Source organism: Gekko japonicus, unplaced genomic scaffold (genome assembly GCF_001447785.1).
Source record: "Gekko japonicus isolate JY-2015 unplaced genomic scaffold, Gekko_japonicus_V1.1 scaffold870, whole genome shotgun sequence".
NCBI classification, from domain to species: Eukaryota; Metazoa; Chordata; class Lepidosauria; order Squamata; family Gekkonidae; genus Gekko; species Gekko japonicus.
This window is the reverse complement of record NW_015163627.1, coordinates 388,378-411,465: the sequence shown is the minus strand read 5'-3', so window position 1 is coordinate 411,465 and position 23,088 is coordinate 388,378. Positions and strand designations below refer to the sequence as shown.

Genomic DNA, 23,088 nt, shown 5'->3' with positions numbered 1-23,088 from the left:
AGCAGGAAGCTGAAATCCATTCCTGGTTTATGTTCTGTTGGGGAATTCCCTCTAAACAAAGAGAAAATGAGTCTGTTTAACTTTGCAAATTAAAAAAATATATTAGTATTAGGGGACGACAAATGGGGAATACACAAGGATCTGCCAGTTCTCTCCCCCGCCCTGTAAGCCCTGCCTTTTCCTGAAAGGTTGGCAATATTGTTGTGGTTGCCTAGCGACCTCCATAACGGCCACTGAGATCTCCTTTCTTTAAAGGTACAGGTGCTGTTTCTATTATTTTGGTGGGGTGTAACCCTGTTAATGTATTTCTTTCAGATTTTTCTGCAAACCTGGGAGTTTTCCAGGTTTGTAGAAAGATCTGCAAAAGATGCTGTCACACTGGTACAGGGCTTGGGGGGGGGGGCAGCATCGTTGGGCAGCTGCTGGGGCCTGTGCGCTCTAGGAGGGCCCACAGCTATCACCTGCCCTGCTACAGCAGACGACACACACACCCCTTGCATGCCACCAGATGGCCGTAACAGCGACTCCTCCACTCTTTCGTCATCCACATCACAAAAGTAAAGAATGGGTGGTGTACTTCTGGGTGGCAGCAACTTGCCACTGCACCTCACTGCCAGACAGGTGGTTTTGAGAGTCCCAAGGGCTACCTGGTGCCACTGCCTGCCAGAGGGAGGAAGCAGTTGGGTGAAAGGGGCCTTTCATCCAAATCAGCTGGCTGAGTAGTGCTCAGGTCTGGTGGGCTCCTAGTTTTAAAACCCGGGCTTTGGTATTATTAGGATTCTGAAGTTTAGCATTATTGAAGCTGACAGGATAAGAAATCTTTATGTAAACTGCCTCTGCTTCGCCATGAGGTGAAGAAAGGTGGTATAGAAAAGTTTTGATAAGTAAAAACAGAGCTTCAGTAAGCAAAAATGCACTATTTATCATTCAAGTGCCAAAAGGAACACATCTCTTTAGTTTACCTCACAAACAACCGAGCCCCAGTTTTTCCTTGCAGGGTAGCTTTATTTCCTTCCACAAGCAGCAGCGATCCCTCACGCAAGCCCTTAATTGGGTGAAGAACACAACATTTGAGTCAGCTCCATATTATTACTGCCTCCACCACCAACGTTCAAGGGCAGGTCCACATGACGAGATTTGCGCCTGGCAACAACACAGTAATGGCGGCTTGAGGAAAAACAAAGTTGTAAGCACACTGAGGAAAATGCAGTGATACACTTTCGGCAAAGGTGAAATCCCGCACAGATCTGGCTGACCTGTGTTCTGAACTTGTCGATGCGACTGTGTGAATTGGAGCTTTTGGTTTCTCTACCATGCATCATCTATAATTTTTGAACTTGGGGAGGGGGGGATACTTATCTCCAGTATATATTTAAGGAAAAGCATTACAAGCCAGTGTGGTGTCACAGTTCAGTGTCAGATGAGGTTCGGGAAGATGCCGTTCAAATCTTCGCTCTGCCACAAAACTTGCTGTGGGGGGTTGTGAGGATAAAATGGAGGGCGGGAGAATGATGTGTGCCCCTAAATGAATCCATTGGTGGTAGTTAGTGTGTCAGACCAGGATCTGAGAGACCCAGGATCTGAGAGATCTCCAGTTTGCCATGGAAGCCTGCTGGGTGACCTTGGGCCAGTCACATGATCTCAGCCTGACTTACCTCATGGGGGTTGTAGAGAGGATAAAATGGAGGAGAGGGGAACTAGGTAAGCCACCTTGGGTCCTCATTGGGAAGAAAAGTGAAGTATAAACGAAGTAAATAACTATTTTTACAGTTGACCCAGCCACTATTGTCTGTTTATTGGACCCTCCTCAGTTCTATCTGCTCTGTCTATTGATAGGAAGAGGCACCTTCCCCGCATACCCTTCAATTTTGGAATCATGCAACCAACAGGGCTCAGTCAGAGGCAGGGCAGGTTGCTTTCTGGTCTATGCTGAGTGAACTCCAAGCAAACATAGTAAGTCAAGTGGAGGGAAAAAGAACCTAAAAACCCACGGCTTTTGGACTGAAATAACTCACCAGCACTGGAGGGGTGTCTGGTTCCTCATGGTACTGAAGAATCCTTTTCTCACGGGTTTCCTGCGATTATGGTAAATATAAATAAATTACCCACCTGATAAAAAAGCAGTAGTATTTTAGATATGAAGGCACGACAATGGTTAAATTTTGTTTACTCTCTTTCTAGGTATGTAGGGTGAATATAATGTGTTTCTTCAAGATGAGGTTTTTCTTTAAAAGGTTAATTTTATGTGTTTTAGGAACCCAAATGAAAATTTATTATCTGAGAGAGAGAACCAAACAAGGGAAACTTTCTCTATTCTCAATACAGGTGGGGTGGGAGGTGTCAGGTGAATTAAAGAGACATGGATCCCAAAAGGCAAGCTACAGGCCGCCACTGTGAGCAGAACTTTAGTCTACAAATCATTGTATGAAGCAGATTTATACCTAGCTATGGCTATAACCTCTTGCAAATCTTCTTGCTGAGATGTGTGAAGGCCAGAAGCAGATATACAACCTGTTCATAAACCTACTTTTTAGCACATCTTAGTCCCTTTCAATAGCGCTTACTCCTAAGTAAGGGCACAGATGACTACAGCGTGTGTGTGTGTGTGTGTGAAGTGCCACCGAGTTGCAGCTGACATGTGGCCACCCTGTAGGGTTTTCAAGGCAATGGACTAAGAAGTATTTTGCCATTGCCTGCCTCTGCATAGTGACCCTGGACTTCCTTGGGGGTCTCTGCAGCTAAGACCACTCCATGATTCAAAACATCAGTACTGGTAATTAAACATCACCCTGACCTGGACAGCTCAAGCTAGCCTGAACTCATCAGATCTTGGAAGCTAAGCAAGTTGGCCCTGGTCAGTATTTGGATGGGAGACCATCAAGGAAGACCGGAGTTGCTATGCAGAGGCAGGCAATAGGAAACTACCTCTGAAGTCTCTTGCCTTGAAAACCCTGCAGGGTTGCCATAAGTCAGCGGTGACTTGATGGCATTTTCTACCACCGATGACACATCTGAAATTTGTTACCAAACTGCTACCCAATTAGAACTGTTTCATCACAGTAGTGCAGTCACAGAGGTACCAGAGCCTGGCTTCACTTAGACAATTAAGGGGCTGGAACACTTTTCCGATGAGGAAAGACTAGAGCAGGTCTCCCCAACCTTTTAAGCCTGTGGACACCTTTGGGATTCTGACATGGCTGCCAAAGGAGGTGAAGCCAGCCACAAAACGGCTGCCACAGCTTACCTTCAGCCAAATGTCTGAAGATCCTTGTGCCATTTGGACAGCTGCTGCCAAAGCAACGTTTTTAAAAATCTGCCCAGCCAATCAAATCACCAGTGGCCAATCAGAAGCTTTGCTGAGCAAAAGCCCCACCTGGCCCCAACCGGTTTCTAAAAACACTCATGCCCTGACACATAGTTTGTTCGTCTTCAGGTGCTCCTGACTCTTACTCTTTCCTACTGCTACAGACAGACTAACATGCCTAGCCAATGTTCCCTCTAAGCTGTGGAGTCTTGTGAGCAAAAATTCTATATTGTGAGCCACTGGTGTTAAAATTGTGAGCGAGGGATTTGGCTCCTGCATAAATTAGGTTTGCTCTGGAGCCATCCTTCTTGAGCTAAGACAAAAATGTGTGAGCTGGAGACTAAAAAACTGAGCTTGCTCAGAGGGAACACTGACACCTACCCAATTTCATTCTACCCCTGAGGCACAGACACAACCCATGTGTGTCTGCACAGCACTCAGCTTCATAAGCAGGCCCATCACCCGTCCAGCATCATGCCAAACTACAGGTCAGCTTCCTAACCTAACTACACCCAAAGGGAACAAACCACTACCCAAAGGGTAGGTTTTCTTTATGCTTCACAGGCTTGCTGAAGGGTGGTGTCCCTCTGCGGAAACGGCATGCCACTGTGGCTGAGGATGGTCTGAAAAGACGCTACCCCCATGTGCGTGCTGTTAACATCCGGATCCAAGTAATGCGGGTTGATGTTGAAAGGAACCAAATCGAGGGCTGCCAAGGAAGGGGGGTACACAATCGGCATGTCGTTGGTCGTGTTGATGCTGATTGTGGCCACGTTCGTTCCTGCACTGGATCCCACGTATGGGATCCCGTCCTGTAAGACACAAATGCGCTTCAGCTTAGCTTAAAAAAATGCTACCACTTACTGAAACACTGAATAAAAGACCATTCGGAGTTCAAAGACCTCTTTGCTCAAGACCTCCAGCCCCCGCAGAGCCCTCTGCTTGTCCAACTTGGGTCTGTTCTTTATGAAGATCACAAAGTCAGCATTAATATCTGTGCTTAAAAATGCTCCGTGGTGCAAAGGGAGGCACACCAATTTTGTAAATGACAAACAATGGCATTCCTCTTACATTCCTGAGAGGAATCTGGGTGCTTGAGGCACGTCCAGTGAGAAAGTACACATTCGGAGAGTGCAACCGGATGGGAATGTCTCGGTTTGGTGGCATCTAAGCCTAGCTGCAAAGAGGTGGCGGATGAGTGGCGGACTGGAGGAGGTGGAATTTTCCATTCCGAGATCTGGAAGAAGAAGCTTTATCTTCTTGGGAGCCCAAAAAACCCATCCTTCGCTTGCAGAAGAATACAGACGTCCTGCTAATGGCAGGGCTTGAACTTCGCCCAACTTGCGCTTCTTTTCTTTTAAAAGATCATTGCAAGCTAGAAAACCCTCCCTGGTACGAAAGGAGGCATGCAAACTTCGTGGTTAAAGACAGTCTAGCAGCGCTGTCCTTAAAACACTGAATAAATGCAAGGTTTAATCTTTGCTTACTATGTTATCTGGCCCTGGAGAAACACTTAAGTGCAAGTGTTTCTCCAGACTCTGGTCAATGTTCCCTCTATTCCCTCCCCGCATTGAGCGGAGCAGTTCACATCCTGCTGTAATCCTAAAATGGACCACGGGCAGTGCAAGACCCTGCGTGGCTCCAGATCGCTGCGGAGCGGGGCTTCCGGTGTTAATGAGTGGCTGCACACAAACACAGCTTAGAGGGAACACTGAAGTCTCCAGTACATAATATTTAGCTTTGGGTTGTTGTTTTTTTGTGGTCATTCCCCATCCACCCCACTTACTAGATCAAAATTCTGTGCGTATTTAATGGGAAGTAATTCCTACTTAACTGAGTGGGACAATGCCAGCTACGTGTGGATAGGATTACAGCCAAAGTCTAAACTGGAAAAACTGTTGCTTCGTCTTACACCTTCCCCAACAATGGGAAGCACTACCATCTCTGTTCCTGACGTCCAAGTATGACCACTGCTGATGGCATGCACTCAAGATTTAACTTTGAAAAAGTTGATGGTTACATGACTCTTGCTTAGCAGACACTAAGACCAAGAGGCAACATCATGGGAAGGCCTCAGCCTCCATGCCCCATCGTTGGCCCTCCAGAGGAACTGGCTGGCCATTGTGTGAGACATAAGAACATAAGAGATCCAACAATGTTGGATCAGGCCAAAGGCCCATCCAGTCCAACACTCTGTATCACACAGTGGCCAGAAATACCAGTGCCATCAGGAGACAGAATGCTGGACTAGATGGACCACTGGTCTGATCCAGCAGGGCTCTTCTGATGTTCTTAGGAAGGCCTCGGCCTCTCTGCCCTATTGTTGGCCCTCCAGAGGAACTGGCTGGCCACTGTATGAGACAGGATGCTGGCCTAGATGGATTATTGGTCTGATCCAGCAGGGCACTTCTTACGTTCTTAGGAAGGTCTTGGCCTCTCTGCCCCGCTGCTGGCCCTTCAGAGGAACTGGCTGGCCACTGTGTGAGACAGGACGCTGGACTAGATGGACCATCAGTCTGATCCAGCAGGACTCTTCTTATGTTCTTATACGATCTTAGAAGTGTTCCACCACAAACAACTTGGGAGCCCTCAAGTCAATCCTTCATTAGTTCTACTGGACTTGAATGCAATGTTTAGTGCAGGATCAAAGTGCCAGATAACAGCTGCACAAAATACGTGATCCCAAGTTTCTACTGTCTGGACCTCTTGATTGCATTTGCCCTGTGGAGACAAATCTATCACCGTGCAGCGATGATAGGAGATTGATTGCTCAGGCCTGCCCAGCCCTTGATCTTCATGTGGCAGATGATGCACTAGACAAAGACGACCATGAGCAGGCCAAATCACAGCACAGACACAGAATGCCTACAAACATCAAGAGCATTGTAAAGATTTGCTACAACGCAACTATGCTTTCGGAATGTTCTGTCAATTTCCTTCCTACTACGTGCTGAAATGTTGTTATACTACCTCCAGAACTCTTTTCCTGATCGGCTGTATCAGACCGTTGTCGTAAAGAGCTTTCAAAAGACGAAAGGTATTGCCACCACCTGCAGGAAAAAGAAGTCTGGTTGGACCTAAAGCCGACCACTTGTGTTAACACAGGCCCAGGAGAACAAGACCCGAACCCAGCAAGAGACCCAAGCCTAGTCCAGACCGATATTCTTCCAAGTGCAGAGCTATCAGGGGAGTGATGGTGGCTTAACAGCATAGCACATTCTTTGCATGCAGAAGATCCCGGGGGGTGGGGGGTGGAAAGCACCGTCAAGTCACAGCCGACTTATGGTGACCCCCCATGAGGTTTTCAGGGCAAGAGACGAGCAGGGGTGGTTTGCCATTGCCTGCCTCTACATAACAACCCTGGGCTTCCTTAGCAGTCTCCCATCCAAATACTGACCAGGGCAGACCCTGCTTAGCTTCCGAGATCCGATAAGATCGGGCTAGCCTGGGCCATTCAGGTCAGGGCTCAGTCTCATGGGCCTCTGTTAAAAGATCTAAGGTAGCAACTTTCAGAACGACCTCTCTTTATCCAAGATTACAGAAAACCACTCCCTGCCAAATTAGCTAGTCAGCGCAGTATAAGATGGCTTCCTGTGGTCCTATAGCAGGTCAACAGCTGCGTTGAGAGCCGGCATTTAGGCTACATCCACATGCTGCTGAATATAGCATTACCATTGTTTTGCAACTAAATTCTCTTGTATGCACAGGAAAATCCAGTTGCAAATAACTGCTATGCTGCTGAATATAGCATGCACAGGATCTTGTATGCACAGGAAAATCCCGTTGCAAATAACTGCTATGGCATAATACCCAACCGTAGGTGGATGCTGCCCTACTTCCCAGTTCACAACTGCTACACCAAACTAGACCTTTGTACCAGAATCACTGCCCCCAATTTGTCGTGAGATCTGAATGCAGATTTCTGTCCGATAATCTCAGTGTTATTGCCAACAAAGGGAAATCAGAGTTTAGGCTTCTCTTATTAAGCAACCACCCTGGGTTTCAGTTCTGTTGTTATCAAGAACGTGGCTCAGTGAGGCGTGTTCAGACAAAGTCCAAAAAGGAGCTCCTCTTTACCGATAAAAATAGCTTCCGCTTTCCTTACAGCTTCTGTAGGATCAGGAGACTCGTGAATACTGTCCAGTCCATAGCCTGGGGAAAAAGACAAGGCATTGAAGAATAAATGGGGGGGGGGGGGACAAGTTGTGATGGGACAAGCCCCTGCTTTTTCACCACAGATGTGCTGGGGAACACCCCTTCTTCCTAACCTTGGGTGCGGCAGGTGACTGAGAGCTTCCTGGTTTTAGGGGCTTTGAATTCAATCTGTGTCCAAACGGGCACCACGTGACAAGATAACCTTCTGGACCTGGATGACTTGGCCGGAGCCTCACCCCCCTGTTTCTTCCCACAAACTGAGGAACTCTAAATCAGGATTAAACTGCAGTTCAGAATCTCGGGGCTTTTCTGCGCAGGTTTTTATCCCGGACATAGTGCCGTGTAATATCGAATCGCCCACCAGAGAGAGCAAAACACAGGCAGAGCAGACACCCCAACTGATTAATAATTAATTGTTGTATGGCATTGTACGTAGAATAGCCAGGCGATCCGAAGACTGTCTGGCACCCACAAGCTCTTAGCGTTAACCTAGTGGTGAGCTATACTTGTCTTTAGGGTCTGGGAGAGCTCTGAAAGAACTGACACCGGCCCAAGGTCACCCAGCTGGCTTCATGTGAAGGCGTGGGGAATCGAACCTAGTTCTCCAGATTAGATTCCGTTGCTCTTAACCACTACACCAAACTGGCTCTCTACTCCCCACCCAACCCCCAAAGCAACAGGATCTGGCTACAAAGTTCTCACTATTAAAAGTTGCTGATTCAGGATAACAATGCTGCAGGTCTTCATGGGCAATAACTACAGTACGCCAGGGGTCCCCAACATGGCGCCCATGGGCACTATGGTGCACACCGACACCTTTCCTGGTACCCACCAAATGTCTTAAGAAAGTGGGTAGGGGGCAGATGAGGCTTTTGCCCAACAGAGCTTCTGACTGGCCACTGGAGAGCTGACTGACTGTGTACATTTTTTAAAACATTGCTTTGGCAGCAGCTGCTACCACAGTACAAGGTTCTTCATATGTGACTGAAGGTAAGCTGTGGCAGCCCTTTTGTGGCTGGCTCCATCTCCTGTGGCAGCCATTTTATGGTTCCGCCTACCACCCTGTGTCAGAATTCCAAACCTGCTCACAGACTCAAAAAGATCAGGGACCCCAGCTGAATGCTTTATTCCGGACTTATATCATCCTAGTCCTATGACATAGCTTATTAGTCGTCTCGCACTATTGGCTGTGTTGATGTAACGGTGAGGTAGATGGGGTAATCCTCCTTGAGTTTCAGTGAGAAAGGAGGACTGTGAATAGATAAACAGACAAGGTTTTTCCCCCTCTCTAGGCCAATAAAGGGCAATGCTTGCCTTACCTAAGCTTTCAAACGTCTCCCTTGCCATCTTGGCATAAGCCTCTCGGTCACTCAGGGCATAAGGCACAAACAAAATTCTCTTCACGTTCCTGAAAAAGACAACTTGGTCACTGCACATGCAAACAGTCTATCAGCAGCTAATGTCAAGACATATGCACGCATCTCAGGAGCACTTCTGCACGCTTTATCCAGAACTCCCCAATACATCCATGATGGAGCCCTGCTGCTTCTTCATTCTGAGGCAGATTTTTCCTGCCAAAATTCTCAGGTCCCTTCAGGTCCTGAGCTAGCCCCCTAAGTGGTGTGACAGCAACTTTATAAATCTGAATGTCCCACTCTGTGACAGAATCTAATTTGGCTTTTGCCTAGCCCAAGAACTTGTCAGGAGGAAACAGGAGTCCTCTTTTTAGAGCCCTTGAAATGACACTAGAGGCTGTGTAAGAATCAGGGCTTTTTTTCTGGAGGAATGCACCGGAATGGCGTTCCGGAACCTCTTCGACAAAATCCTTTTTAAAATGTTTAAAAGTTCATGAGTATTCAGTATACAGACTGAAAACTTCCTTTCCCTCTTGAGACCTCCGGCAATTCTTTTTCAAACAAACAAACAAAACCTCTGGTAACAGTGAACAATAATGAAGATTGTATTTAATAGGGATTGTATGGGATAGTCAGGCATTGAAAAGGCTGAGGTAAACACTGTTGGTAAAACAGTATATTTTTCAGTTGACAGACAAGATGGTGTGGTAGCAGCTTATTTTCACAAATTCTGGGTTCTTCTCAGTGAGAGGTGGTTGACTAAGTACTTTGGTTTCAGTTACAGCGGTTCGGTATATAGTTTCCTAATAACTGTTCAGGTATTCAGGAAAGGTCACTCTGTACCAAATTATTTCCCCTTTTCTGAAATCGCAACACGTCTTCTTTCCTCTGAGTAGTCTATAACCCTTTCCTCTCATAAGGGACCACCTCAGTGCCAACTCCCTGTATAACTGGACAGGACTTCTATTTCTTCCCTGGAAATATAATCCTTTTCCTTTTGGTTTGATCAGGCGCTTCAGCCTGCTACCCGGGAAATCCCCACTCCCAAGGTACCTAGCCCGACCCAAAGCACTCCAATGGTTTACCTGCGTCTAATCATCTTTACTCTAAAGTAAAACCAGCCACTTTTTTTTTAAGCGGGAAGGGGGGGAAATCGCTCCCAGAAAACGCTGCAGTCTTTATAACTTCTCTGTCTTACGAACAAAACATGCTAGATCTCCAGCTGCATAAGAAAAGGCTCCAGTAACCCCGATCCCTCCCCGTGCACGTCTATGGAGCCGCGTCCCCTGGACTTGCAAGCGACTTTCTCGGCCCAGCCCTCCGCCTGTTTCCTCGGAAGTAAGTTCCGCGGGGCGGGGCTCAGCCCCAGAGAAAAGCGCACGGGATCGCGGCCCTCCCCCCTCCCCCCGGAAGCCTGCCTTAAAGAAGGCCCCTGCGTGGCGAGAGAGAGACAAAGGGGGCCAGGCGCCGACCCCTCCCCACCCCCTCCGGGCGCAGCGAGCGCGCTGCAAACTTTTCTCTGTGCGCAGCAGCCGCCGCCGGAGCGCAGCGGGGATTCGCACTCACGGCCCCAGGAAGTCCCGGAGGTGTTGCTGGCAGTGCTCCAAGTAGCCCCCGCCGTGCAGCGTCGAGTTGGAGACCAGCAGGAGCCGCCGCCGCTTGGCCATCTGTGCCGCCGGTCGAGTCCAGCCTCTCGGGAGGCGCAGCAGCAGGGAAGCCAGTCCGGGGCGCGCCTCCGCCTTCTTTCCCTCCTCCTCCTCCTCCTCCTCCTCCTCGGCGGATCGCTCGATTGCTCTCGCCTCCTGGGGGGCGTCCCCTGGTTCTCTCCCTCCCTTCCCGGGCCGGCCGGCCGGAGGAAGCCCCACCTCGGGACGTGGCCCGCGCCGGAGGGACGGACGCAGCATGCTGGACTTCGTCATTTTCGCCGCCACCTTCTTGCTCCTCTTGGTGGGCGCCGTCCTCTACCTCTACCCGGTAAATGCACCGGGAGGAAACGGGGGAGAAGGACTGGAGCCGTCGGGGCGTGTGTGCGCCTTTAGGGGGCAGCAGTCCCTCCGAGGTGGGGGCGTGGGGATGCCAGCCTCCAGGCGGGCCCTGGGGACCCTCGGGAATTGCAGCACGTCTCCAGACGACACAGATCAGTTCCCCTGCAGACAGGGGCTGCTTTGGAGGGTGGACTCTGTGGCATTGTGCCCCCCACCGAGGTCCCCGTCTTCCCCAGGCTCCACCCCCAAATCTCCAGGAGTTTCCAGAGCTGGCATGGGATGCCAGCCTCCAGGTGGGGCCTGGGGATCTCCTGGAATTACAGCTCATCTCCAGACGACAGAGATCGGGCCCCCTGCAGGAGAGGGCTGTGTGGCATTGTGCCCCACTGAGGTCCCTGTCCTTCCCTAGGTCTATCCCCAAGTCTCCTGGAGTTTCCCAACCTGGATCTGGCAACCCTGCTCCCCATCCCCCGCTGGTGGCCAGGGGGAACCTGGTAACGCTTAAAGTGAAATAGGCGTCCCGCCTGCCGCCGAATGGGATTTTATTGTGGCATGAAATTTCGTGAGCCGGTGCTCACTTCTTGGGATGCACGATTTATATGCACAATGGAGTTGGGGGTGTGTGTGTTCAGAGGGACCGCTGATGCGGAGAGTGATTGCTTCTCCCAAAGGTTTGTTCGATAAGCGGACTCTAAAACCAGGCATGGGGTGAAATGGGATAAGCAGGTATGGTGGAAAGTTACAGAGCAATTAAATTAACATCTCTAAAGGGTAAAGTTTGAGTCCAGTGGCACCTTTAAGACCAACAAAATCATGGGGCAAGGGATGCTCTGTCTTCTTGGTGCGGGGGGGGGGGCAACAGGGGGAGGGCTTCTAGTGTCCTGGCCCCACTGCTGGACCTCCTGATGGCACCTGGTGTTTCTGGCCACTGTATGACACAGAGTGTTGGACTGGGTGGGCCACTGGCCTTGATCCAACATTGGCTTCTCTTATGTTTGAAGCCAGGGGTGTCGAACTCATTTGTTATGAGGGCCAGATCTGCGGATCTGACATAAATGAGAGCTTGTTGGGGTGGGCCATGTGTGTCATAAAATGTAATGCCAGGTAGCGGAGATATAAACTTTATAAAGGACACAAACACAAAGAGGTTTTTTTAACTTAAAATAAAAATATGCCTAAAACATTAGCTCTGTAAGCTGCAAACCTACTTTTGATTTATTGACATTCACCACAGAGTTCTGAGTCTAAGACCCAGGGTAAAACATGAAATGGCTGAGTGATTAAGAGAGTCTGGCGAAGCAAGCTATGATGCAGCAGCAGAACTGGAAGCAGGAGATGGCTGGTTCCACTGCGGGCCTGGTGGAAGCCCTCTGGGGGCCTGATTTGGCCCCCCAGGCCGCATGTTTGACACCCCTGCTCTAAGCTTTCGTCTGCACGCACACTTCTTCAGATATCTGAATGTATCTGAAGAAATGTGCCTGCACACGAAAGCTTATACCCAGAATTAAACTTTGTTGGTCTTCAAGGTGCCACTGGACTCAAACTGTGTTCTTTTGCTTCAGGCCAACACGGCTACCCACCTGAACCCCTAAAGGGTATTAGCAAGGTACGAGTGGAAACTTGCAAGGACTTGCAGGGAGGACAGCTTATTTCCTCTCTCCTATTTCCTCTCTCCCTTCCCTGAAAGCCCCCTCCTCACATTATTTCCCCTTTCCCTCCTTCTGGCTACCTTGGTATACTGTCCCCTTTCCCTGTCTCATTCTCTCCTTTTCAGCCATTCACCAACCTGGTATAGTTAGTATTTATTCACTTAATTTATACCTCACCTTTTTCTGCTGTGGGGACCAAAGCAGTTTACACCATTCTCCTCTCCTCTTTTTATCCTCACAACAACCCTGTGAGGTAGGTTAGGCTGAAAGCATGTGATGGGAGCAACATAGTGAGCTTCCATGGTACACTGGGTTTCCCGGACCCTACTCTAAAGCTGTAACCTCTGCATGAGATTGGCTTTAATAGGGTGGCTGCTGTTGAACAGTAGCAAGCAGCCAGGCCTATGTGAGTCATGTGGTATCAAGACTCCCAGTGGTGGCTGCCCGGCCTGCCCCCCCCCAGTTTTTCCTCAAAGGCCAAAGCAGCCCTGGAAAGGGCCCTGCACCCCTCTCCCTGCCTTTTTGCACAAAGAAACCAAGTCTAGAATGCTGTGTTTGCCTAGCAGCAGTCCTAAAGGACTCTGTTTCTTAAAGCTGCAGGTGCTGCTTTTATCACTTTGGGGGTTTTCAACTCCACAAATGTATTTTTTTAAATAGATTTCAGTTGCCAGCTCTAGTTTGGGAAATTCCTGGAGATTTTGAGGTTGGAGTCTGGGAAGGGCGGGGTTTGGGAAGGGGAGGGACTTCAGACTTGGGGAAGGGTATAATGGCATAGAGTCCACCTGCCAAAGCTACCATTTTCTCCAGGGGAACTGATCTCTGTCGCCTGGAGATCAGTTGTAGTCCCAGAAGAGATGGGAGGATCTCCAGCCATCACCTGGAGGTTGGCAACACTGTCTCTTTTTATCCTCACAACAACGCTGTGAGATGGGTTAGGCCAAAAGTAGGTGACTGGCCCTACATTACCTAGTGAGCTTCTGTGGTAGACTGGTGATTTGAACCTGGGTCTATTACCCTAGCATGAAGCGCTAACCAGTCACAACAAAAAAAGGGCAGAAAAAAGGACAGAAAGGCCAAAAAACTGAACCTTAACACTAAAATTCAGAACCTAACAAAGGTTAGTAAAATGTGAAAAAGAGAGCCAATATTAAAAACTAAATGTAGAATATATATAGAAAAAGATACGTGTATTTATTAATTACAAATTTTAAAACATATATAAGGGCCCATTCACATCAAATATATAAATAACATGGCAATACACACGGGCTTAAAAACATGACCTGACGCGTTTCGGCCTGCATAGGCCTTCCTCAGAGGTCAAACAATTGAGTGGCAAGATGGCTATATAAATATAATACAATCATGTAGACACAATCAGAATGGATACAAAATATAAATTCAGTATGGACCAGAAAACAAGTTTTTCCAGAATAAAACCACCAGGCACACAATAAATATGCAAATGAGATCTTTAAAAGTGCAGTCACTTGCCCAGTGGTTCTAAAGTATAGACATTTCGTCCAAGAATTGCCTTCTTTGATTGTGTTGCCACAGTGTTCTCAAGTAAAGGTAAAGGTAAAGGTTCCCTTGCTCGAAAGCCAGTCTAATCCGACTCTAGGATTGCGGTGCACATCTCCGTTTCAAAGCCGAAGAGCCAGCGCTGTCCGAAGATGTTTCTGTGGTCATGTGGCCGGCATGACTAAACACCAAGGCGCACGGAATGTTGTTACCTTCCCACCAAAGTGGTACCTATTTATCTACTTGCAAATTCTTGCTTTCGAACTGCTAGGTTGGCAGGAGCTGGAACTAGAGACAGGAGCTCACCCCACCCCGTCTTGCGGCACCTGGGTCTTGAACTGCTGAACTACTGACCTTCCACAGCCTGCAGTTCAGCGTCTTAACCACTTGAGCCACCGCAGCTCCTCAAGTAAAAAGCAGTTTTAGGCAGTGATAAGGGCAGGGTATAAATCCAATCTCTTCTCCTCTTCCTCTTCTTCTGCTTCTGAATAGGCGCTGACAAAGATGGCCGAGGCTAGTCCAATCTCATCAGATTTCAGAAACTAAATGGGGCCTATTCAGGCCTTGTTACTACTTGGGTGACCTGAATGGCCCAGGCTAGCCCGATCTCATCAGCTCTTCAAAGCTGAGCACGGTCGGCCTGGGTTAGTCCTTGGATGGGAGACCACCAAGGAAATCCTGGGTTGCTACGCAGAGGCAGGCAATGGCGAACCACCTCCCAGTATCTCTTGCCTTGAAAACCCCATGAGGGGTCACCAGAAGTTGATGTCATTTCCCACCACCACTGCTGAAGAGACGCGTGTAGAATTGTGCCAGTTAGTCGGAAACAACTGACTGCGTTTTGTTTTTCTTCCCCCTCAGGCTTCTAGGCAGGCTTCAGGTATCCCGGGAATGACTCCGACTGATGAAAAGTAAGTGGCTTTTGTAGGGGGTCTGTAAATGCACATTCCTCCTCTCTCCCTAATGCACGCAGGAACTCTACCAGTCCTCCCCATTACTTCTGCTACTTACAGTGCTATCCCAAGAAGATTTTCCTGGAAGTAAACCCCATCGAACAGACTTTAGTGTGATTCTGAGCAGACCTGTTTAGGGTTGGCTCTCTTACAGGGTAATCCGAAGGAAAGTTACTCCAGTGTAAGCCCGTTGATTTCAATGGGCTTAGACTGGAGTAGACTCTGCTTAGCATTCCACTGTTAATTATGGTGAAGGCCAGGAGTGCTGTGGATTGCAATAGACCTGCGCAAGATAGGCCTTCTTGGGGGAGCAGAAAGTTTCGATGAGACCCCTATGGGGTCACCTCTCTGACCGCTACCCTGCGTGCGCAGAGAAGGAAAGGGCATGGCCTGTCCCTTGACGCCTTGCAGTCCAGCTGGTCCAATGGCCTCTATGGCCCTTTCCAACTGTAATTCTATGAGGAGGCTGAGGGGGCCACGATTGCTCTCTTTTCAACATTTGAAGGGCTGTCACTGAGAGGAGGCGCAGGGAGCTGTTCCTGTCGGCCGCAGAGGAGAGGACTCGCAATCATGGGTTTAAAGTGGGAAGGTACCGGCTGCATCTGAGGGAAAACTTTCTTTATTTTATTATTTATTTAATTTATATCCTGCCCTCCCCGCCTCGGCAGGATATATATTCTGTGAGCCTCCCTGAGCAATATATATATTTTAAACAACAGAGTAGTTAAAACACAATATTTAAATAGGTAAAATCATATAAGTGCCTGTAAACATAGATGTCAATAAATACTGATAAGTATTGATAAGTGATAGCCAATGTTCCCTCTATGCTGTGGAGTCTTGTGAGCAGAAATTCTACTTTGTGAGCGACTGGCATTACAGTTGTGAGCGGGCGATTTGGCTCCTGCATAAATTAGTCTGCTCTGGAGCCCTCCTCCCTGAGTTAAGACAAAAATGTGTGAGCCGGAGGCTAAAAACCCTTGAGCTAGCTCACACTAACTCAGCTTAGAGCGAACACTGGATGGCGGTAGTATACTCTCAGCTTCCAAATGGTCATTATTACCACAGTCTGGACTCCCACCAGTCAGAGTTTTACAGTCAGAGTTGTTCACCAGTGGAGTCAGCTGCCTAGTAGGGAGGTAGTGAGCTCCCCCTCCCTGGCAGCCTTGAAGCAGCGGCTGGACAGACACTTGCCAGGGACGCTCTAGGGGCTGATCCTGCACTGAGCAGGGGGTTGGGCTAGATGGCCTGTCTGGCTCCAACTTGGTGGTTCTGGGATTCTATGCTCTTTCTCCTGGTTTCTTCCTAGAGATGGGAACCTCCCAGACATTGTCACCTGTGGCAGCTTGCATGAGTTCCTGGTAAACCTCCATGAGAAATACGGTCCCATCGTCTCCTACTGGTTCGGGCGGCACCTGGTCATCAGCCTGGGGTCCATTGACGTCCTGAAGCAGCACATCAACCCCAACAGGACCTGTGAGTCCGGGCGGAAGCTCTGTCCTCAAATGAACTTGGTGTTTCCAAGAAGTGCAAGGGCTGGCTTCTGTTGAGCCTGCTTCTGCCTACCTGTGGAAGTCTACATTTCGGTGAAACCAGAATTTGTTCCTCTGGTTTCTTAGGCTTCAGTTTGTGAATAGAGATATTTAATTTTTAAAAAATTATTAATAATAGTTAATGATTGTATAGCATTGTGTTTAGTATAGCCAGGGGGTCCTAAGATTGTCTGGCAGCCAGAGGATCTAGCTGTTTTAGTGTTATGCACCCCTAGGTGGCGAGCTAGGCTTGTTTTTAAGGCAAGAGGAAGAAGAAGAAAAGGAGATTGGATTTATACCCCGCACTTCACTACCCAAAGGTGTCTCAGAGCGGCTTACAAACTCCTTTCCCTCCCCCTCCCCACCACAGACACGAGGTATGTGGGGCTGAGAGAGCTCTTGACAGGAACTGCTCTTTTTCAAGAACACCTCTGACAGAACTATGGCTTGCCCAAGGTCATCCAGCCAGGTGCAAGTGGAGGAGTGGGGGAATCAAACCCGGTTCTCCCAGATTAGAGTCCGCGCACTTAACCACTACACCAAACTGGCTCTCGTTTCAGAAGTGGTTTGGCATTGCCAGCCTCAGAGTCATGACCCTGGTATTCCTTGGAGCGATCTGAAGAGAAACCAGAGTACTATTTATTTACTTCATTCATACCCCACCTTTCTCCCTAATGGGGACCCAGAGTGGCTGACGTTATTCTCCTCTCCTACATTTTATCCTCACAACAACCCTGTGAGGCAGGTTAGGCTGAGACAGTGTGACTGACCCAAGGTCACCCAGCCAGCTTCCATGGCAGAGTGGGTCTCCCAGATCCTAGGCCAACACTTCAATCTAAGACGCTAATTAGGAAGTCACTGTCTGAATAAGCAATTGGCTGCCCCGTGTTGACAAGGCTGCAAGGTAATTTAGGGCTAAGTATTGAGAACGGATCCATTCATCTAGCATATTTTTATCCCCCACCCCACCCCCAGTGAGCAAAGACAGCTTTCGCTCTCCCATTTTATCCTCACAACACACTTGTGAGGTAGGGTAAGCTGAGAGTGTGTGATTGGCCAAGGTCCCCCAGTGAGCATCGAGGCAAAGGGAGGATTTGAACCCAAGTTTCTCAGGCCCTAACTCACTCTAACTGCTCTATCGGACTGGCCCCAGGGGAAGCATCCTGCAGGATTTGTGTGGTGAAGAGAAAGAAAATTGGTGGTGGGAAGGGCTGTCAAGAAGACTCGCCCAACTTATGGCGACCCTTCATGGGGTTTTCAAGGCAAGAGACTCTCAGAGGTGGCTTGCCATTGCCTGCCTCTACGTAGCAAGTCTGGCATTCCTCAATGGTCTCCCACCCAAATACTAACCGGGGCCGACCCTGCTTAGCTTCTGAGGTCTGACGAGAGTGAGCTTGCGAAGGGAAATGATAAGCAGTTTTTCTAGCAAGGAAACAGAACAAGGGGGTGGTCTTACACTTAACAATGATAATCTAAGGATGAAGTACGGCCCAAATGTCCAGCAAGAAAAGTCCTCTGCCTGAAGCCCCAGACGGTGCAGTCAGCTGTGAAAATCTAAAGGCCAGCTAATAACTGATAGTAGAGAGATAATAACTGACAATAGACTCAAACTTTGTTCAGTAACTGATAATAGACAGCCAGTGTGGTGTCATGGTTTTAGAGTGCTGGGCTAGGAACTGTGAGACCCAGATTTCAATGCCTGCTCGGCCATGGAAGCCTGTTGGGTGACCTTGGGCCAGTCACAAGCTCTCAGCCTATCCTACCTCACAGGGTTGTTGCGGGGATAAAACGGAGGAAAAGAGAACAATATGAACTACTTTGGGTCCCCCTTGGAAAGAAAGGCGGGGTATAAATGAAGTAAATACAATAACTAGGCAACAGTGCCTGAGACAAGTACTTAGGAATTTTGTGTCTGAAGCGCCCAGTGATTTTTAAAACTCAGTTATCAGGTATGTGTGGACCCTAAATCAGATCAGAGCCATGGAGGGATGCCGGCCTCCAGGTGGGACCCGTGGATCCCCTGGAATTACACCTCATCTCCAGACTACAAAGATCATTTCCCCTGGAGAAAAGGGGTGCTTCGCAGGGTGGACATTGTACCCCATTGAGGTCCCTGTCCTCCCCAGGCTCCACCCCCAAATCTCCAGGAGTTTCCCAACCTGGATCTGGCAACCCCACCCCTCATCCCCTGCCGGTGGCCGGGGGGGACACGGACCTGGCAACCCTAGAGCCAAGGCATGCTGGGTAGGGAGAGGGGCTAAGCTTTCCCTTCTGTATTGTTTTCCTCATCTGAAATGTCTGCAGCCCTGATTGAACCAGGGCCCCCACGTTCCTGATATTTGAATTTTAAAAATGGCCGGAGCTCCAGTTGCCAGCGTTTGCCGCTGAAGCCTTTTCAGCCTCGGAAGGGAACGGCGGGAGATCTTCAGCCCCAAGGCCTCAGGTTTTACGTGCCGAAGTCACGGCAGGAGAGAAGGTTAAGTTTTTCTCCTGATGCTTTTAAAGAGGTGTTTGCCTTTTAAAAGGGAACCTGGCATTTCGCAAGCCTGTCGTTTCTTGTGGAAAGAAAGGTCGCAGAATTCCTGAGGCAAACCTGCTTGTCAGAGAGAGAGAGATAGTTCAGAGGGAGACTTCGCAAAAGCTTTCTGAGGGAACAGAGATAAAAGGCCGTTTGTGCATCTACCCCAGGGACAGTGAGCGAAAAGCACAAATGACTCCCTCTCTTTTCCTCTCCCCCCCTCCTCTTTGTGTCTTCTCTGAAACAGGGAAGCAGATCTGCAAGCCCCCCTACATCTAATGTGGGTTCTGTCCCCCACAGGGGGGGTATACATCCCTATTCCCGCACCCTTTTGCGTGTGACCCACAAGGATATGAAACAAGAAACGCAAGCTCCACTATGTCTGTCATCGCTTCCTGTGGAGTATTGTTAAGCATCTCCCAAGCCCTATTTTTAGTTTTCTCTGATATTGAAGGTTTATGATCTGAGGCGATTCCTTTGCTCAGGAATAGCTTGGAAGCTTCACAATGTGCATTCTCTAGCAGCAGAACTCAGGTAACTTCAGTGTATCTGAAGAAGTGTGCATGCACATGAAAGCTTATACCCAGAATTAAAATTTAGCTGCTGGTATTGAATCATTATCCAGTTTAGTTACTGGACACTGTACCACAAATAGCCTGAGCTAATTTAATCCTGGCCAGTAAAAGCATCCCAAGCGTGCAAGTCTTAACAGTGCTTCCAGGAAACTCTGCAACTCACCACTGGGCAAGTCTCCAGAGAAATGAAATTGTTATGTAGTTGTAGAACAGTCTCTCTACTTGCCCTTATGTGGCCTTCTGTGTATTGACCACAGCACTAAAAATCTCCAAGGATCTCTTGATAGTCAGTGATCCTTTGAAGGCAGTAGCAAAACTGGACTGCAAACAAGATCCCAGTAAACATGCAATGTGTAAGGTCAAAGACATTTTCAGCTCCATATCAACACCTTAACTCTACCGGAAAAGTTGTAGGGAGCCATCATGCATCACTTTTCTTTTTTTCTTTTTTTTTAAAACAATTTTTATTAGGATATATTCAATTACATTCATTTTTAATTCAAACGTTTCTACGTATCCAATATCCTACCCCCTCCCTTTCCCTCACAAAAGGCTTCCCGCAGTGCTCCGACCTCCTGCACATTGCTTAAATGTTGTTCTACATATCCTTTCATATAGTTTCAATAGGTAACTATTACTTCAATATACTATCTCCTCATATATTTCAATAAGTGTCAAAACAAAATATAACATCTTTTAGTTCTCCATTGTTTTCCAAATATTCTTTCAGATCTTTCCAGTCCTCAAAGAAATCTTCTGCTTCCATGTCATTTAACTTCCGTGTCATCTTGTCCATTTCTACCATATGTAATAATTTTCTAATCCAGTCTTTCACCTCCGGGACTTGATCTTGTTTCCAACATTGAGCATAAGTCATTCTTGCTGCAGTGATCATATACCACATCAATGTTCTTTTAGCTATGTTAACTTCCTCCATTTTTAATCCCAGAAGAAGAATTTCAGGTTCTTTTTTAAATTTACACTTCACAATTTTTTGCATTTCTTCATGGATCTCAACCCAGAATTTCTTTGCTTTTTCGCAAGTCCACCACATGTGATAAAATGAGCCCTCTACTTTTTTACATTTCCAACATTTACTAGACATATTATTATTCATATTGGCAATTATTCATATTCATGTTGTGCAATTTTTGATATCTTTTAATCATCAATCAAAGCCCTAAACAGAAGGGAATATATATATAAAATTAATTAATATAACAGGAATGGAGGCAAGTCTACAGATCAGTCTCTGTAAAAGGTTGCCAGTTACCTAAAAATATCTGTACACAATTGTCATCTACATATGATACGTTCAAATATTGATCAGATTGTAAATCCTCAATCCATTGGATTACTGGAGTTGGGCATTTATCTTTCCAGTGTTGTGTAAGTCTTTTCACAATGGTAAGGGCATGGAGATCCATTTTCATAATAGGAGGAGGAGGAGACGGATGGATTTATACCCCACCCTTCACTACCCGAAGGAGTCTCAGAGTGGTTTACATTCACCTTTCCCTTCCCCTCCCCACAACAGACCCCCTGTGAGGTAGGTGGGGTTGAGGGAACTCTTTCAAGGACTGCTCTTGAGAGAATAGCTCTGAGAGAACTGTGACTGACCCAAGGTCACACCAGCAGCTGCATGTGGAGGAGTGGGGAATCAAACCCAGTTCTCCCAGATTAGAGTCTGCGCTCTTAACAACTGCACCAAACTAACCGTCTGTTAGCCTCCAAGAGACAGGCAAATTGTTTTAAAGTACATAAACTCCCTCAGAAATTAATGAATTCTCATACAAAATTGATATTAGCAATTATTTCTTCCCCAAAATACTGAATTACTGGACAGGCCCAAAGTATATATTTAAGAGACGTGCCGTGTGAGTTACAACACCAGCAGTTGGAAATGTTGCTTAGTCCTTTTATTAAAATGCTGTTTTGCCCGGTATATCATAAACATAAATTTTTGCTGAATAAGTTGCAGCTTGAGGTCCCTAGAAATAACAGGTATAAGATCTAGGGCCATATCCCATTGCTTTGGCAAAATTGGGCAACCTATCTCATTCCATTCATTAGTGGGATCATTAGTTATATCGTGTTTATTAATCAACATCAAATATTTATAAACAGATACAGTGGGTTTTATTTTCTGTATTGATTCCATGAGAGCTTCCAAGAGTAAGGGAGACTCTGAAAAAAGTTAGTGCTGCAGGGCCATATTTAGGTACCGGTGTATGTTGCAGTTGTAAATATCGACTGAACTTGACAGGTATACTTAGTCCTCATTTGAGAAAATAACAAAAAACTCATCGTTATAGTCTATTAATTGGTCCAAATGAAAAAGAATGTTCTGTAGGTAGAAAATTTACATTGTGCAAAAGAGAGTCCTGAGGGAGTCCTGAGACAACCGTGACTGGCCTGAGGTCACCCAGTAGCCCTCATATGTCTCAAAGCAGGTGACAATCACCCACCCTTCCTCTCCCCCCAGAAGGCACCATGTGAGGCAGGTGGGGCTGAGAGAGTTCTGAGAGAACTGGGACTGGCCTGAGGTCAACCAGCAGGCCTCATGTGTCTCAGAGCGGATGACAATCACCCACCCTTCCTCTCCCCACAACAGTCACCTTGGGAGGCAGGTGGGGCTGAGAGAGTCCTGAGAGAATGGTGACTGGCCCAAGGTCACCCAACAGGCTTCATATGTAGGAGGAGGGAATCAAACCCACTACACCATGCTGCAGATGAATTCCATAGAATCATTCACGAGGAAAGAGGCTTATGTTCTCGGGATGATTTTGATGGATGGTGTCTGTGCTTACTTGGTGTCTGTAGTCAGACCTAGACATGTATCCTGAGACTATGTCACACACTGCGATTTTGTGACTGGTACATGCTGAAGGAACTGAGGGGTGGCCTGGGGGGGGGGGGGGGGGCCCTGTAAGGGATTTTGTAGTGTCACAGGATGGGAGGGATGCGCCCACATTTTGAGAATCATAAAATTTATCCTGGCTGGTTGGGTGTAAATTAAATTTAGCCTAGAACTCAGCAAGAATTGGGTGGAGGATGGGGGTGGGTTAGATTCAACAATTGTATCACCTGCAGAAAGAAGTTATAAAATTAAATTAACATGGGCAATCGTGATTATTTCATAAGCCACCAGGACAAAAAGGTGTCTTCTGGCACTTTAAAGATGCACTGATTTATCCAAACATAAGGTTTTGTGGGCTCATTTTGGAATTGCTGAGAGAGGCCTAGGTCAGTTGAACATGATCGAGGCCTAGGTCAGTTGAACATGATCCATATGAAGTAATTTGGTTTATACTGGGTACTGTATGAGGAATTATTGTTTGGGATAGTCCATTTCGGGGTGGCCTTTCTGCTTAACTTACTTGCCCTGCAAGAATAACCGCCTGTCTGAGCACAGTTGCTTTCACCCTCACAGTTAAAGAGAACAATAAGTGCTTGTAAGTCATGTTTGGGGACCTGGCGGAGAGCGGTGAGGTAAATTATGTGAGGACATGTAAGCTTTCTCTCCCTCTTTTATCGTTAT

General features: G+C 47.5%; 2 protein-coding genes across 2 annotated transcripts in view; one reads left to right on the top strand and one right to left on the bottom strand.

Annotated features, from left to right (window-relative positions):
• The window catches only part of LOC107107248 (alpha-aspartyl dipeptidase-like), an 11,091-nt gene extending 502 nt beyond the window's left edge, over positions 1-10,589 (bottom strand). Inside the window, exons 1-8 of the mRNA XM_015407512.1 lie at positions 10,381-10,589; positions 8,779-8,867; positions 7,382-7,456; positions 6,275-6,354; positions 3,943-4,116; positions 2,016-2,075; positions 963-1,045; positions 1-51 (exon numbers count right to left, since the gene is read on the bottom strand). The exon at positions 1-51 is cut by the window's left edge and continues 502 nt beyond it. Of these exons, the coding sequence (XP_015262998.1) occupies positions 1-51; positions 963-1,045; positions 2,016-2,075; positions 3,943-4,116; positions 6,275-6,354; positions 7,382-7,456; positions 8,779-8,867; positions 10,381-10,481 (713 nt within the window). The 5' untranslated portion in view covers positions 10,482-10,589. The remainder of the gene's footprint in view (positions 52-962; positions 1,046-2,015; positions 2,076-3,942; positions 4,117-6,274; positions 6,355-7,381; positions 7,457-8,778; positions 8,868-10,380) is intronic.
• A 55-nt stretch (positions 10,590-10,644) lies between these two features.
• The window catches only part of LOC107107247 (cytochrome P450 20A1), a 37,941-nt gene continuing 25,497 nt past the window's right edge, over positions 10,645-23,088 (top strand). Inside the window, exons 1-3 of the mRNA XM_015407511.1 lie at positions 10,645-10,788; positions 14,831-14,880; positions 16,232-16,398. Coding sequence (XP_015262997.1) covers positions 10,717-10,788; positions 14,831-14,880; positions 16,232-16,398 — 289 coding nt within the window. The 5' untranslated portion in view covers positions 10,645-10,716. The remainder of the gene's footprint in view (positions 10,789-14,830; positions 14,881-16,231; positions 16,399-23,088) is intronic.